Consider the following 13,929-nt stretch of genomic DNA (forward strand, 5'->3'; position numbering starts at 1 on the left):
ACTAAATATTGAGTCTTGTTACTTGGGAGATGACTTGGAAGCCATAAAATGAGGAGCATGTGTATGTTAGCTGTGTCCACTGACTTCTCCCCACTACCTCTGAGCTGAGATCTCCCAGGCTGTTGTCTGGGAGTAGCAGAAGTCTTGAAGCACTCTCAGCTGAAGCTTATCCAGCCCATATTTCTGATGTGGGTTCTGCCCAGCACCATCTGCGAGCCAGTGGGGATTGCAGACATCTGAATGTTTTGTGGCAGGACAGGGTGGGCTGTCTTGTGGAATAAAGAAGTGGTTGCTGCCATCTTCAAATCTTGCAGTTGAACCTTCCTGTGCTGATTCTGCCCTGGCTCAGAAGAGAATTTGGGCCACTGTTTTCCTCTGAGGCTGCCAGCCTGCAGGCTGCAATTTCTCTGAAGGTTGCATGCAACTTTGGTTAATATGTTCTGCTGGGGAAAAAGCAGGCATAAGACTGACCCTTCTTACCAGTGAGGCTACAGAAAGGGAAAGGGTGAAGAGAAACCACAGTTACTCAGCCTTCTTATCACCTCCAGTTTGGTGGGTAGAGGCTGTTGAGCTGGCAGAAAGCTGTCAGAGCTGTGAAAAACATTGTGTAGTCTCTGCTAGACCCCAGGGCATGAATAAAAGTATTCTTAGAGGGGAAATAACTGCCTCTTTGCTGTTTGCAGGGGAGTTCTGGGGATCGATTTCTCAACAGTTTATCAAGTTTCATGAAAGGCCTGGATACAAAGAACAATGTGAAGGTAAATTAACCAATCCTCATTTCTGTGTCTGATATTTGAAGCTCTGGTGACTTGGAGTCACAGCAGTTTGTCTTGGAAAACTTTGTAGACCAGAGTTTTCTGTATTTGCTAGTAGAATAAATGTAGCTTGTAGTTTTATATGGGCTTCATCAAAATATGTTTCTTCTGTGGAGTCTAGGCCTAAATACCAAAAAGAGTTCAGTGCTGGACCAGTGATAGCTGCCAGCAGCCTCTTGTATTTATTGATTAAACTGTGTGTTCAGCCCCTCAGCAAGCTAGCTGGAATGATATGGAAAAAAAATATGCCCTCAACAGAGGAAGGGATGTTCTGCAGGGCTTAGGAAGCTTTTGGGTAGCTGGTGTACCTGGTGCCTTCCTGATGCTGATGTGGTGTCTTGTAGGTGTGGTTTAACAACAAGGGCTGGCATGCCATTGCATCCTTCCTGAATGTGATCAACAATGCCATCCTTCGGGCCAACCTCCAGCAGGGTGAAAATCCCAGTGCTTATGGGATCACTGCCTTCAACCACCCGCTGAACCTCACCAAGCAGCAGCTCTCTGAAGTAGCTCTGTAAGTTGTGACATGAATATGGATGGGTTTGGGCTCATTGCTGATGTCTGCAAACAGGCAACATGGGAGGTTTTGGACCCACTCAGTGGCCTCTGCCGTTTAGGTTCTTAACACGCAGACCTTATTTCCTCTGGTCTGGGCAATTTGTTCTGCTGAGAACTTGCTGTTGAACAGCACTGTTGTACAAACTTCCTCTGTCCTGGAGTCTCTGGAAGCTGCAGTTCTTAAGAACCAGTATTTTTCAGGAGTCAGATCTTCTGGACCTTCTAGGAAATCCCTTTCAGCCACCTTCAGAAAGGTGTCTCACCATAAATATGGTCATTCTTTTGTCCCCAGCATTTGACTAGGAACCACTAATAGGTCCTGTTGCATTTTGCCCACTGTCTGAAGCTGGAGGGCACATAGTAATGCACAGGGTTAACTTCAGTGAGGCATTGACTAGCCCACTCCCACTATGATCAGAGTCAGAACTTATAATCTGTGTGCCTATATGTCCTTCTATCCATAAAATGGTGGCAGATAATGGGCAGATAGTTCTCAACTCTGAATCAACACCAAAAAAAGACAAACCCCAACAACCCTGGGAAATTGATTATGTGGGAAATGAAGTGGTGGTAATAAGGAAAGCAGAAAGCAGTCTATTATGCTGAAGTTATTAACCAGTCTGCAGGTTGTGGTGCTGCGCTTGAGGCCAACAGACTGTGTACGTTCCCTTTGCTCTATGGCTGAAGAAGAGCTGTGCAGTTAAGAGAATCTTGTATGGCAATTCTTTACTCAGGATTCTGAGTATAAATACAGAATGACAGCAGAAGAAGAAATAGTTTCTGCCTTGTGCTGCATGAGCTGCTTTATTTCTTCTCAAAGGAGCCAGTACCAGCATACAAACAATTTGCTCTCTTCCTTTTTTTATCCAGGATGACCACCTCTGTGGATGTCCTTGTGTCCATCTGTGTGATCTTTGCCATGTCCTTTGTTCCTGCCAGCTTTGTGGTTTTCCTTATTCAGGAACGTGTCAGCAAGGCTAAACATTTGCAGTTCATCAGTGGTGTGAGGCCTGTGGTCTACTGGCTGGCCAACTTTGTGTGGGATATGGTAAGGACTTAGCCTGGGCTAAACTATCCTCTGTTCTGTTTTTCCAGAGTGTCTTGAAGTGCACAGTGCAGTTTGTTCCAGTGGGCACCATGTTATTTCAGTGAATAACAAATGTGATTAGGACTTTTGTGTTTACTCTCATGGCACAGTGCTTCATCTCAGTGGGTCAAGGAATACAACAGAGGATGGAAGGACAACCATAAGCTCAATCATTAGCATTTATTATGTCACTCTAAAATACTTGCCCAAAAATGTTTGCTTGTGTAGCCTCTTGTTCTGCTCTTAACCCATGGCATCTGAAACCTGTAAGAGTCTACTGACTGCTTCTAGAGGGACCAAGAAATGTGAATTCATTCACTCTATTATGGTTCACACATATGACATTTTTAAGAGTCTCCCATTGAAAACAGCTTTGGGAACACTGAAATGTTTTGAAAACTATTGGATTACAGCAGAAAAACATCTCTCCTTTTTTTTATGTCATCTGGAAAGAAATCTAAAGTCATGTTTTTCACCTTCCAGTGCAACTACATTGTTCCAGCCACACTAGTTGTCATCATCTTCATCTGCTTCCAACAGAAGTCCTATGTATCCTCCTCCAACTTGCCTGTGCTGGCTCTCCTTCTGTTTCTCTATGGGTAAGGAATTTCTTATCAGAGGATGACTGGGAAGGCTCTTAGACTTGGACAATCCTTACCTGATGCTGCTGCCTTTTCTCTTGCCAGGTGGTCCATCACCCCTCTCATGTATCCAGCTTCCTTTGTGTTCAAAATCCCCAGCACGGCCTACGTTGTGCTGACCAGTGTGAATCTCTTCATTGGCATCAATGGGAGCGTGGCCACCTTTGTCCTGGAGCTCTTCACTGACAATGTATGTTTTTTTCTGAGGCTACTCACTGTCTTGTGCTGCTACAGTCTGGTTCCATGGTGCCTTTAGTAGCCAGATCTCCAGAAAAACTAGACCTTGTACACTTCAGCAGCAGTGTAAACACAGGTTCTGGTGGAAATGCGCTAAAGCCCCCTGTAGAAAGGTTCACAGAATAGTTAAGGTGGGGAAGGAGCTCCTGAGATTGTCTAGTCCAACCTTGGAGAAGGATCAGCTGCAGCAGTGTATTGGGTTTGCTTGGCCTGTTTTTTCATAGTTCGCGGACAAGGTCAAACTACTAAGAACAGGTTGCTCAGGGGCATTAGGATTTAACATTTCCAGAGGGAGACTCCACAGTCTCTCTGGACAACTTTTTCCACTTTTCAGTCATTCTTAGGGTGAAAAAACATAGAATTTTCTTATGTTCAAATAGAATTTCTTGTATGTCCTTAATGAAGGGCATTTTCCATCTATGAAGGCCATTTAATCATCCAACCATTTAGTTGCCCTAAATTTTGCCTCATATTGTATGTAGATACCTCTCTAGCTATGTTGGAGAGCTTTTTTTCACATAATTGTTTGCAGACACTGCTTTTTAGACTGTGAGTGTTTGGAAAAACTTTTAATTGCAGTTTGCTTGTGTTAATAGCATTGTGAGCAACACAACAACACTGACTGTCCAGAGGAGCCACGGCCCTGGCTCTTGGGAGAGCATTTCTAATCTTTGGATTTTTGTAGGGTTGCAGTGTTGGGACAGGGAAGGAGGGGTTAGTGACAATATGGGTCACTCTTGGGAGGTGGTGGCTGCTTTTTGCTCAGCTGGCTCACTGGCACTTGAATTTTTTCTTAACAGCAACTGAAGGACATCAATGACATCCTGAAGTCTGTCTTCCTCATCTTCCCCCACTTCTGCCTGGGCCGGGGACTCATTGACATGGTGAAAAACCAGGCTATGGCTGATGCTCTGGAGAGATTTGGTAAGTGAAATTGTGTTTCACACAGACAAAAGGAACAGAGAAATCTAGAGTCTGCTCCAGACAAGCTCATCTAACTTTTCAGGAACTCAAAGTGCACAATTTGCAGCACAGACCTGGTCAAACATGGCAAGACATAGCCTTCCACTCTTGTTAAGAGAAACTGGTAGATAGATCCAAAGAGTTTTGAGCTAAGAGCATTAAATAGAAGTGCATAAAGAAAATGGTATGGATGTCATTAGGCATAGTGTAAGGAGTGGCTGACGTTCTGGAAAGCTGGATGGTTTTTTTTTCTGGCATGCAGATGTCAGATCTGAATCATAGTATTTCTGTGCTTCACTACCCTTTTGGAAAGGTGGGCTATCTCTTTGGCAGACTGAATTCTCTGGGCCTGAGTCCCAACTTTGCTACAGTAAAAAATGTGCATGCAGCCACAGCTGACCCCCTGTGTGGTCTAACCCTTCCCTCCTGCAACTGGCTGATCACCAGTTGTCCCAGTGCCCAGCTTGGTGAGCTCTGCTGGAAGAAATGCTAGCCTGCTCTCCTTGCTCTGGAAAAGTGATTGTGCTTTTAATCTCCTGTTGGCAGGAGAGAATCGTTTTGTGTCCCCTCTGTCATGGGACCTGGTGGGAAGGAACCTCTTTGCCATGGCAGTAGAAGGTGTGGTGTTTTTTCTCATCACAGTGCTCATCCAGTACAGGTTCTTCATCAAACCCAGGTAGGTTGTCTTCTCTATTGCGCTGCTACGGGCAGGTGAAGTTTTCATTGGCGTCACCTATGCAGTGGGGAGAATATTACCTATGAAGGCCATGTCATTTTCTGCTAAGGCTTTATCATGTTGCTTTCTTCAGGCCTGTCTATGCCAAGCTGCCTCCTGTGAATGATGAAGACGAGGATGTAACCAGAGAGAGGCAGAGGATAATTAGCGGAGGAGGACAGAGTGACATTTTGGAAATCAAGGAGCTAACCAAGGTGACAGAACTTCTGAATTTGTGCTCGTTGACACAAAACTATGCAGTTCACTGTGCCTTATCAGAGGAATTTAGTGGGTTCAAAACTGGATTGAGCTGGGAGCACTGCACAGTACAGCTCTGATTAGAATTTTTTGGCAGTGTCCTTCTCATTCTTTTTTCTTATGGCTTCAGATTTACAGAATGAAGAGAAAGCCAGCAGTTGACAGGATCTGTGTTGGAATCCCCCCTGGGGAGGTAAGCTTATTTGTTAAATGCATTGTTTTGCTTTTACTGCAGTATTTAGGAGCCACAAGACAGGGTAGAATAAGATCAAAACCAGATAAATGTTCAAATTGCACCAAAGGAAAGTAGAAGCTGAAGCAGTTTCTGGTTCTGTGTGTCTCTGCCTTTGAAGAAGATACTTAACTCTCAGTGTCTGGGACCAGAAGCCAAACTCCAGTGTGCAAGATTTGGCAAAGATGAACTGCAGTGGCTGTGTATCAAGGTGACATCACAGTTTGTTCATCTTCCCAGCCTAAATAAAAGCCCAGAACTTTTTTTTTTTCTAAAAATTGACTTAAGAGTCCCTCTAGCTGTTCTGAAGGTCAAGTTTGCTTCTTCCCATCTTGCCAGTGCTGAAAATGATGCAGTTGGATCCTGTTCTCAAATACACTGTGCTCATTTATATCCCCAGTGTTTTGGACTCCTGGGAGTAAATGGTGCTGGCAAGTCATCTACTTTTAAGATGCTAACTGGTGATACAGATGTGACGGGAGGAGAAGCTTTCCTCAAAGGAAACAGGTGAAACACAGTGCATATTTTCTTTGCTTTCTCCTCTAGTTTTAACAGCTTTTTTTCAAAACTCTCAAAACATCAAAACTCTCTTCCACTTTTCCTGTTCACAACTCCTGGCATCTGTTTCAGCCCTTGTTTGAGTCTGGTAAAGTATGTCAGTGGCTTAGGAAAATTGATTTAGTCTGGTTGTCATTGCTGTAACAGCTCTTCCAAGTTTAAATATCATTTTCTAATAAAAAGGAGAGGAGAAGGGAGAGAGATAAAAATTAACTTGATCAAAATGGACTTCTATGATCCTGTATTTTTGTTAGTTCAGTAATTCCAAAAGCATTGTTTCACGCTGTTTTAACATCTAAAATAGCAGCATATGCTCATGAAATCCTAACAAAGGCTTTTTTCTTTTACAGTATCTTGTCCAACATCCAAGAAGTCCATCAGAACATGGGCTACTGCCCACAGTTTGATGCTGTAAATGAACTGATGACAGGGCGAGAGCACTTGGAGTTCTTTGCACTCCTGAGAGGTGTTCCAGAGAAAGAAGTCTGCAAGGTAAAAGAAACACCACAGGACATACCCCAGTGACCAATTTGCAAGTTCTTGCTTGCATGCATCCTCCCTGCAACTCATGTAATGCCATGATGTGAAGCTGTTGAAGATTTTGTATGGTGAAATCTGCCCCCCTTTCCTTCAGAGAAACACAAGAGTTCCCTTGTTTTTTCAGCGTTGCCTGGAAAACAGTTCTAAATGGAAGGGCAGATAATTTAGGTCCTGTGTTCTCATAGTGAATGCTCTTCTCCACTGAACAACTTTCTTCCTTTAAGAATTTAAGGGCTGTGGAGCTGCAGGTCATGCAAAACCTCACTCGATGTCACGTTAATTCTTTAAAGTTCCCAGAAACACTCTACAGCTTAGCAGAAGCTTTGTGCTGAGTTTAAAAAGTGCTGCCATTTCAGTATTCAGACATGAGGTGACATGAACAGTCTTTAGGCAGCTGATGACAGCTGCCTGTACCATGCAGCACCCTTCTCAGTTCTGTTTCCTGGAATTAAGAGTTTTTACTCTATGAGACCTGAGTGCTCTAGGTAAATGATATCTAGGGGATGTCCAAGTAGCTGGAATCCTTCTGTGAGGGTAGATGCGAAGGGTGGAAACTGAAATCTCCTCCTAAGATTGCTGCCATGTGATGTTCTCACCAGCTCCATATAAAAAGGGACTCCGTTCTGGGTGTGATTTGAGTAGTAGCTGGATCTCTTTACCATAAAACACTGCAGGACAATGATGCTTGCCTGCTCGCACCATTAGGGATACTTCTGAACAACAAATGAAATTCCATCTATCCAAAGGGCTAAGATGCACCACGGTGTGAGGGTCAGTAGTTTCTTTCTCTCTACTGTAAGCCCACAGTAATAGGAAAGCTCACTGAAGCTGGTGCTACTAAGAGCATGAAACTGTTGGTTAATGTGGCTCAGCTGATGCCACATTCACATATGTTTGATTTTTTTAGGCCTCCTGGGGACAGGGTTACATATATCCTGATCCAGAGGTGCACAGGGTGTTTCAAAACCCGTTTCCATGCCATGAGATCCTCAGATGAGTGGCCCATCTGAAAGCTGCTTTTGAAACCAAAGCTTGTAAGAAAAATCTCTTTGTGCAGATATTGCTATGCTTATTGGTGTTGTGCTGTCTGTCATAGGTTGGTGAGTGGGCAATTCGGAAACTAGGCCTTGTGAAATACGGAGAAAAATACGCTGGGAATTACAGTGGAGGGAACAGACGCAAGCTTTCCACGGCCATTGCTCTCATTGGAGGGCCACCTGTGGTGTTCCTGGTGAGTCCACAACCTTTGCTCATCAATATTTTTCTTGAAAAATAGAAAAACATGTTGAAATGAAGACTAATTAAAAATCTGGTGCATAAATTACTTGCTTATTTTCAATGTTTCAATAATCAGGAATGGACAGGCCATTTCAAAGATGAGGTATTTTTCATTAGAATGTAGCAGCATAATCTATTCTTTGCATACCTTTTGTAGGATGAGCCAACAACAGGGATGGATCCCAAAGCACGTCGCTTCTTGTGGAATTGTGCTCTGAGTATTATCAAGGAGGGGAGATCAGTGGTGCTTACATCTCACAGGTAAGTAGCAGCCCACTTGTGCCATACCTTGGCTTTTACATCTGCCTGGGCTGGATGCTAAGCTCAGTCTTTCTGCTCTGCCCTTCAGTGCTGTTTGCAGTACTAATGAAGTTATTTCTGCCTGCAGCATGGAAGAATGTGAAGCCCTGTGCACTCGAATGGCAATAATGGTCAATGGGAGATTCAGGTGTCTGGGCAGTGTCCAGCACCTAAAAAACAGGTAGGTTTTTTGGGTTTTGGGTTTTTGGTTTGTTTGTTTGTTTGTTTGTTTTTGTTTTGGTGCTTTTGTTAGTTTGTTTTTGTTGGGTTTTTTTTGGTTTTTTTTTTTTTTTTTTTTTGCTTACACCACAGAGTTTGCATTTTTAGTGAGATACAGTTAGGCTTAGTTCCTCATGCAGCTTTTCCATTGCTATTCTGACTATAAAAAATGCTGCTGAATTTTTAGCATCACTTGTATTTCCGAAGTGCTTGACTCTTGTACTGACATTTTTGTTTGCAGGTTTGGAGATGGTTACACCATAGTGGTGAGAATTGCAGGGGCAAACCCAGACTTAAAGCCTGTTGAGGAGTTCTTTGGGCATGCCTTCCCTGGAAGTGTCCTAAAGGAAAAACATCGGAATATGCTGCAGTACCAGCTTCCCTCTTCACCATCCTCCCTGGCCAAAATATTCAGTATTCTCTCCCAGAACAAGAAGAGACTCCACATAGAAGACTACTCTGTTTCTCAGACCACGCTTGACCAAGTAAGTTTTTAGTAGCCTGGATGCCAAAAGCTTCTTATGCAGAGGTAGGAGTCCATCTTCCAATTTAATTGACCTATCTTATAAGGGTATTTAAACAAAGTAGAGTACTGAATCTCGGGACTATTTCAGGATATCTAGTGCTTAAAATGCCATTAATTAATTAAATACTATGGTGGTGTTTGACATGGCCATTTTTTCTTGTAGGTTTTTGTAAATTTTGCTAAGGACCAAAGTGATGACGACCATACTAAGGACCTGTCATTGCACAAAAACCAGACTGTGGTGGACATTGCAATCCTTAACTCCTTCCTGCAAGATGAGAAGGTAAAAGAAAGTTGCGTGTGAGCCAATTTTGTCAGAGAGATGATGAGCAGAATGCAAACTTCCTTTTCCCGGGATAGGATACTCCCAAAGAAGCTAGAGGAAAAGCAACTGGACACTCTACTGATAACCATTCAATGCAATGCAATTCAATGCAATGAAAACAATTCCTTTACAGGGGCAGTGCCTCATGGAGTCGTCTTGTACTGTTCTCCAGTGAAAGACTTGAACTTAGCTCATTACAGTATAACTCTGAAGCTGTGGTAAAGCACCCACGAGATGCTGTGGGCTTTCAACTATACTGTATCTTGTTCTGTACAGTATGTTTTTATTAGGGTTGCTAAAATAATTCATTGAGAAATCATGGCCAGTGGTTATTTACAGACATTTAGGACATGCATGTTTTAGTCTTTAGAACATTCATGTCAGGAGTGGGAATGTGCTGGTGCTATATCCATTGCTGGCAATGAATGCACCAAAACAGTCCGTGGCAAGAAAAGTCACCACCAGTGTTGTAGCCCTAGGTTGTAAAAACTTACCTGACAAGCTGGCTTTCTCTAGGCTGAGGTAGGTCAGTGGTGACAAAGCTGAGGCCACAAAGCAGTACTGTGCAGGTGGGATGGCAAGAGGCCGTCATAGCCACACATCTTCATCAGCAAGTGGTGATACGCAGAACTGTGAACCCTCCAAATGCATGATTGTCCCACCAGCATCACAATCAACACCATACTCTGACTAGGTGGTTGTGCAGTTAAGTACTTTCCTGCTCCTCTGAGGTACTGTTGCAGCTGCATGACCGTCTAGTAGAAAGAAGTGGGTGAGAAGCAGACATAGGGTTTGGACCACAGCAGCAAACTCAGTAGTTGTACAAGCTGCTAATGCCAAGAGCAAATTCTAAATCATGAGCTGTCACTCAGATTTGTAATATCTGCTCTTTAACCCCTGCTTTGCACCAGAAAGGTACCCAACATCTGGAATTACTGCTTAGCACAAGCATGTTGCTGTTTCTGGCTTTGCCAGATGAAACTAGAAATTGAGATGTAGATTTTTTTTTTTAACAGTATTATTTATGACTTTAAATAGGTAGGTAGCATAATTAGGGATTGAAAATGCTTTCAGTTGATCTTTGTAGCCACAATATTTCTTTACATTATGCCTGTAATGCTATGCTCTCTTTCTATCCATGTGGTGGATAGCTGCATTCATGATCTGACCGTTTTCCAGATTCTAGCAATCAGCTGCTATCTGCAAACAACTGCAAGTTGTTCACCTAAAATTTTCCTGTTTGGAAACTGGTATAACATTAATGTGTAAGTTTCTGCTTCTGTTGTGCAGTGTAGTTTCAGTCATTAGGTGATCCCTAACTGGAGTATACACCCTTATTATACATGTGACAAACAACTGTTTCAGTAAAAAATCCCTCTGAAAAACAAGAGAGTTCAAGATAATAGTGCTACAGTTGATCAGTCAATTTTTTCAAGTTCTACAAAGCCAGACTAATATTAGAGGGGAAATCATATAGTAAGAACAAGAGTCTTGTTCACATTGTACAACGGTCATGGGAGAGTACGCTTTTAGGCCCCCCTGTGTTGCTTTTACATTTGAAAATTGGTTCAGTAATGTGGTTTGAACACAACTGCAGTTCCTGAGCTGTTCCTGTATGCCATGCCTCTGCCTTAAATACCCACAGAGGTTCTGCACTAGTTTTGATGCTACTCCATGAATCAATCATGGATCATTTTCTTCTGTGATCACCATAGCAGCCCAGCAAATACTAAAAAGGCTGGCATGAGCCTGAAGAAGATTAATTACTTATTTCCAAGTATACTTGGTAACACTGACCAACTAATCATTTTTAAAACACAGTTAAACCAAGTTCCTTGTCCCTCTGTGTCCTGCCTTCAGGTAAAGTAAGAGCTTAGTACAGGCTCTGCTGAAGTGCCTTTTTCATACTTTTTTTTTTTTTTATCTGCATAATTCATTGCTAAGGGGATTGAGAAAAGGAGTGTAAAGGGGATTGGTATACCTCACTTAAAACATGCTTTGTTATTACCTTTATGACATCGTCACTCTATGGGGATGAGTTACAGGGTGATGAATACACCAGACTTCAAGGTGCAGAAACAGCAGAGCTACAGCCATGACTACTCCAAAACAGACTCCAAGTATGCGGTATCAATTAAATAAGGAGCATGTCCTGGAGGCTTGCCACTGCTAAAAGTCGCTATTACAAATCAGCATTACGTCGCTAAAGTGAAGGGCTAACGTTTTGCATTGCACCAAATTAGTGCATGAAGAGCTAGAACGAGTTCTAGGAGGATTCAGTTTTGGTCCTGAAAGGGCTGTGGTTTGCTCTTGGTAACTGCTCAGTTAAATTATGCATGTATCAGGAAACAACAGTCACATGGTAATACACTTTCCTTAGCCCACCAAAAAGATTCTTGATTTCTATTGCCCCATGACTGTCATGCTTACAGGATCTGCTATCTGTGAACAAAATATTGCAGTAAATGTGGATATTAACCAAACTACTTCACAGCTCTGATCTGCATTGTTTGTACTGAACAGACAGCATAATGCAACACTGGTATGAAGACTGGTTATGGAATATGTTCAGACAGCCACTCATTTTTACTTAGTCAAGTATGTGTTGAGGAGAAATCACTCTAGAGTCATACACATTATATGAACCACTTTTGATAATGAAACTACACTGAGGTGTTAACTTATTTTAAACTTCAGTACTATTGACATGTTGCATCCCTCTTTGTAGTACATTCGTATTTCAGTAAGGAGTTGTATTTTCCCCATGGTTAAACAACCACTGTTGTGCTTATCTTTCCTTCCTGAATTATAGTTGGTCCTTCGTTCCAAGCACTTTATGCTATCTGTAATGGGATCTATTTTTGCACTGGAATATCTGTTAACTTTGCAAAAATCTAGAGAGATTTCACAACTGAAATTTCTAAGTTAAATCCTTAAATGGACATTTTCATTAAAAGCAAAAAAAAAAGTATATATATTTGTATTTGCTAATATCTGTTATGTGAAGTATTAAAAGGCACTCTAATTGCCTTGTATTAAGTAAAAAATAAAGTTGTTATAGCACCATTGGTCTTCACAAGTGTAATTTTTGCATTTGCTATTTCAAGGAGCACTGCTAGAAGCTTTTAGTTTTGCCTGGTTTTATTTTGTTGTCAACTTTGATGCATGAAATTTCAGTAGCTCTAAAAACAAGTATGGAGTAGATATACTATTTTCAGGTAAATGAGGAGATGCAAGATATAAAGGTAAGTGCTACATTAAACTTAAAGTTAGTAAATAAAAAAGGTCTCTAGCAAGTGATTGTTTAACTGTCAAATCCAACTGCAAAGCATAAGGAACTTCTCTGGATGTTTAAATCCCAACTCAAGAATCAGCCTCTGAATTTTTATTAAAGATATGCAAGTTGCTCCCCCTTGCTAAAAACACCCTATACACTCGTTGACTTCGAGCAGTTTACAAATGAAAGCAGAATAACTCTGTGGTTGCTCAAGGATAGACCGATAGGAAATGTTGCCTGCTAGTGCCAACAGTATCACCATCAACCAAGTTCCAGTATCTAACCAATTCCTGAAGTTACACTCATCAGGAAAACTCATCCTGGAATAAAAAATTAATTACAATTTCACAGAATCACAGAATATACTGAGTTGGAAGAGACCCTAAAGGATCATCAGGTGCCATTTCTGGCCCTGCACAACATCATCCCTAAGAATCACACCATATGCCTAAGAGCACTGTCCAAACACTTCTTGAACTCTGTCAGGCTTGGTGCTGTGATCACTTCCATGGAGAGCCTGTTCCAGTGCCCAACCACCCTCTGGGTGAAGAATCTTTTTCTAATACCCAGCCTAAACCATCCCTGATACAACTTCAGGCCCTACCCTGAGGTCCTGTCACTGGGTGACAGAGAGACAAGATCAGTGTCTGCCCCTCCTTTTCGCTTTAGGAGGAAGTTGTGACTGCAATGGGGACTCCCCTCAATCTCCTCCAGGCTGAACAAACCCAGGGACCTCAGATGCTCCTCATTCAGCTTCCCCTCAGGGTCCTTCATCATCTTTGTGGACCCCCTTCTAATGGCTTAATATCTTTTTTACATTGTAATGATGCCTTAGGATTTTTAGCTTTTTTATTTTTCATATATTTGTAATCCTGCAATTCTTTAGTGTATAAACTCCATATAGAGTGATACTTTCATCAGACAAAACAATTCCTTTCCAGGCCTAGGAATAAAGGACCCCCGTGGCAAGCACATTTCTCTCCCTCTCAGGATTTTTAATCGAGGTGCACAGAGAGAAATGAAAGAGAAAACAATTTCTATTTCTGCTCCTTATTTTTCCTATATGGAATGTATTTGAGAATTGTTTACCTGGGGTGAGTGCTTGACTGGATTCTGGTGAGGATTGTTTGAGCCTGATGGCCAATCCAACCCACCTGGGGCTGGGCTCTCAAGAAAGGGTTACGAGTTGTGCTAGAGTTAAAGAAAGTAGTATGTTGTTTTAGTCTCTTCCTTTTTATATAGTATATTAATGTATTTTAGCCACAGTTATAATAAAGAAATCATTCAGCCTTCTGAATTGACATAGTCATTTCTTCCCATTGGGTTTGCTTGCATCTACAATAGACCCCTTACTCTTTCAGCCCCTAAGAAATGTAAACAAAAGTGAGTTAGGGGGAGCA

General features: G+C 42.1%; 1 protein-coding gene across 3 annotated transcripts in view; it reads left to right on the top strand.

The window, feature by feature from the left end:
* The window catches only part of ABCA1 (ATP binding cassette subfamily A member 1), a 91,398-nt gene extending 79,080 nt beyond the window's left edge, over positions 1–12,318 (top strand). For all 3 annotated transcript variants that reach the window (XM_030257516.4, XM_002190920.7, XM_072921915.1), the window contains exons 35-50: positions 684–758; positions 1,160–1,329; positions 2,244–2,421; positions 2,944–3,059; positions 3,147–3,291; positions 4,139–4,262; positions 4,848–4,977; positions 5,111–5,231; positions 5,405–5,467; positions 5,907–6,013; positions 6,415–6,556; positions 7,701–7,835; positions 8,040–8,143; positions 8,271–8,363; positions 8,643–8,886; positions 9,091–12,318. In XM_030257516.4, the coding sequence (XP_030113376.4) occupies positions 684–758; positions 1,160–1,329; positions 2,244–2,421; positions 2,944–3,059; positions 3,147–3,291; positions 4,139–4,262; positions 4,848–4,977; positions 5,111–5,231; positions 5,405–5,467; positions 5,907–6,013; positions 6,415–6,556; positions 7,701–7,835; positions 8,040–8,143; positions 8,271–8,363; positions 8,643–8,886; positions 9,091–9,231 (2,088 nt within the window). In that variant the 3' untranslated portion in view covers positions 9,232–12,318. The remainder of the gene's footprint in view (positions 1–683; positions 759–1,159; positions 1,330–2,243; positions 2,422–2,943; positions 3,060–3,146; positions 3,292–4,138; positions 4,263–4,847; positions 4,978–5,110; positions 5,232–5,404; positions 5,468–5,906; positions 6,014–6,414; positions 6,557–7,700; positions 7,836–8,039; positions 8,144–8,270; positions 8,364–8,642; positions 8,887–9,090) is intronic.
* Positions 12,319–13,929: the final 1,611 nt, after the last annotated feature.

Source organism: Taeniopygia guttata, chromosome Z, assembly GCF_048771995.1.
Source record: "Taeniopygia guttata chromosome Z, bTaeGut7.mat, whole genome shotgun sequence".
Classification (NCBI taxonomy): Eukaryota; Metazoa; Chordata; class Aves; order Passeriformes; family Estrildidae; genus Taeniopygia; species Taeniopygia guttata.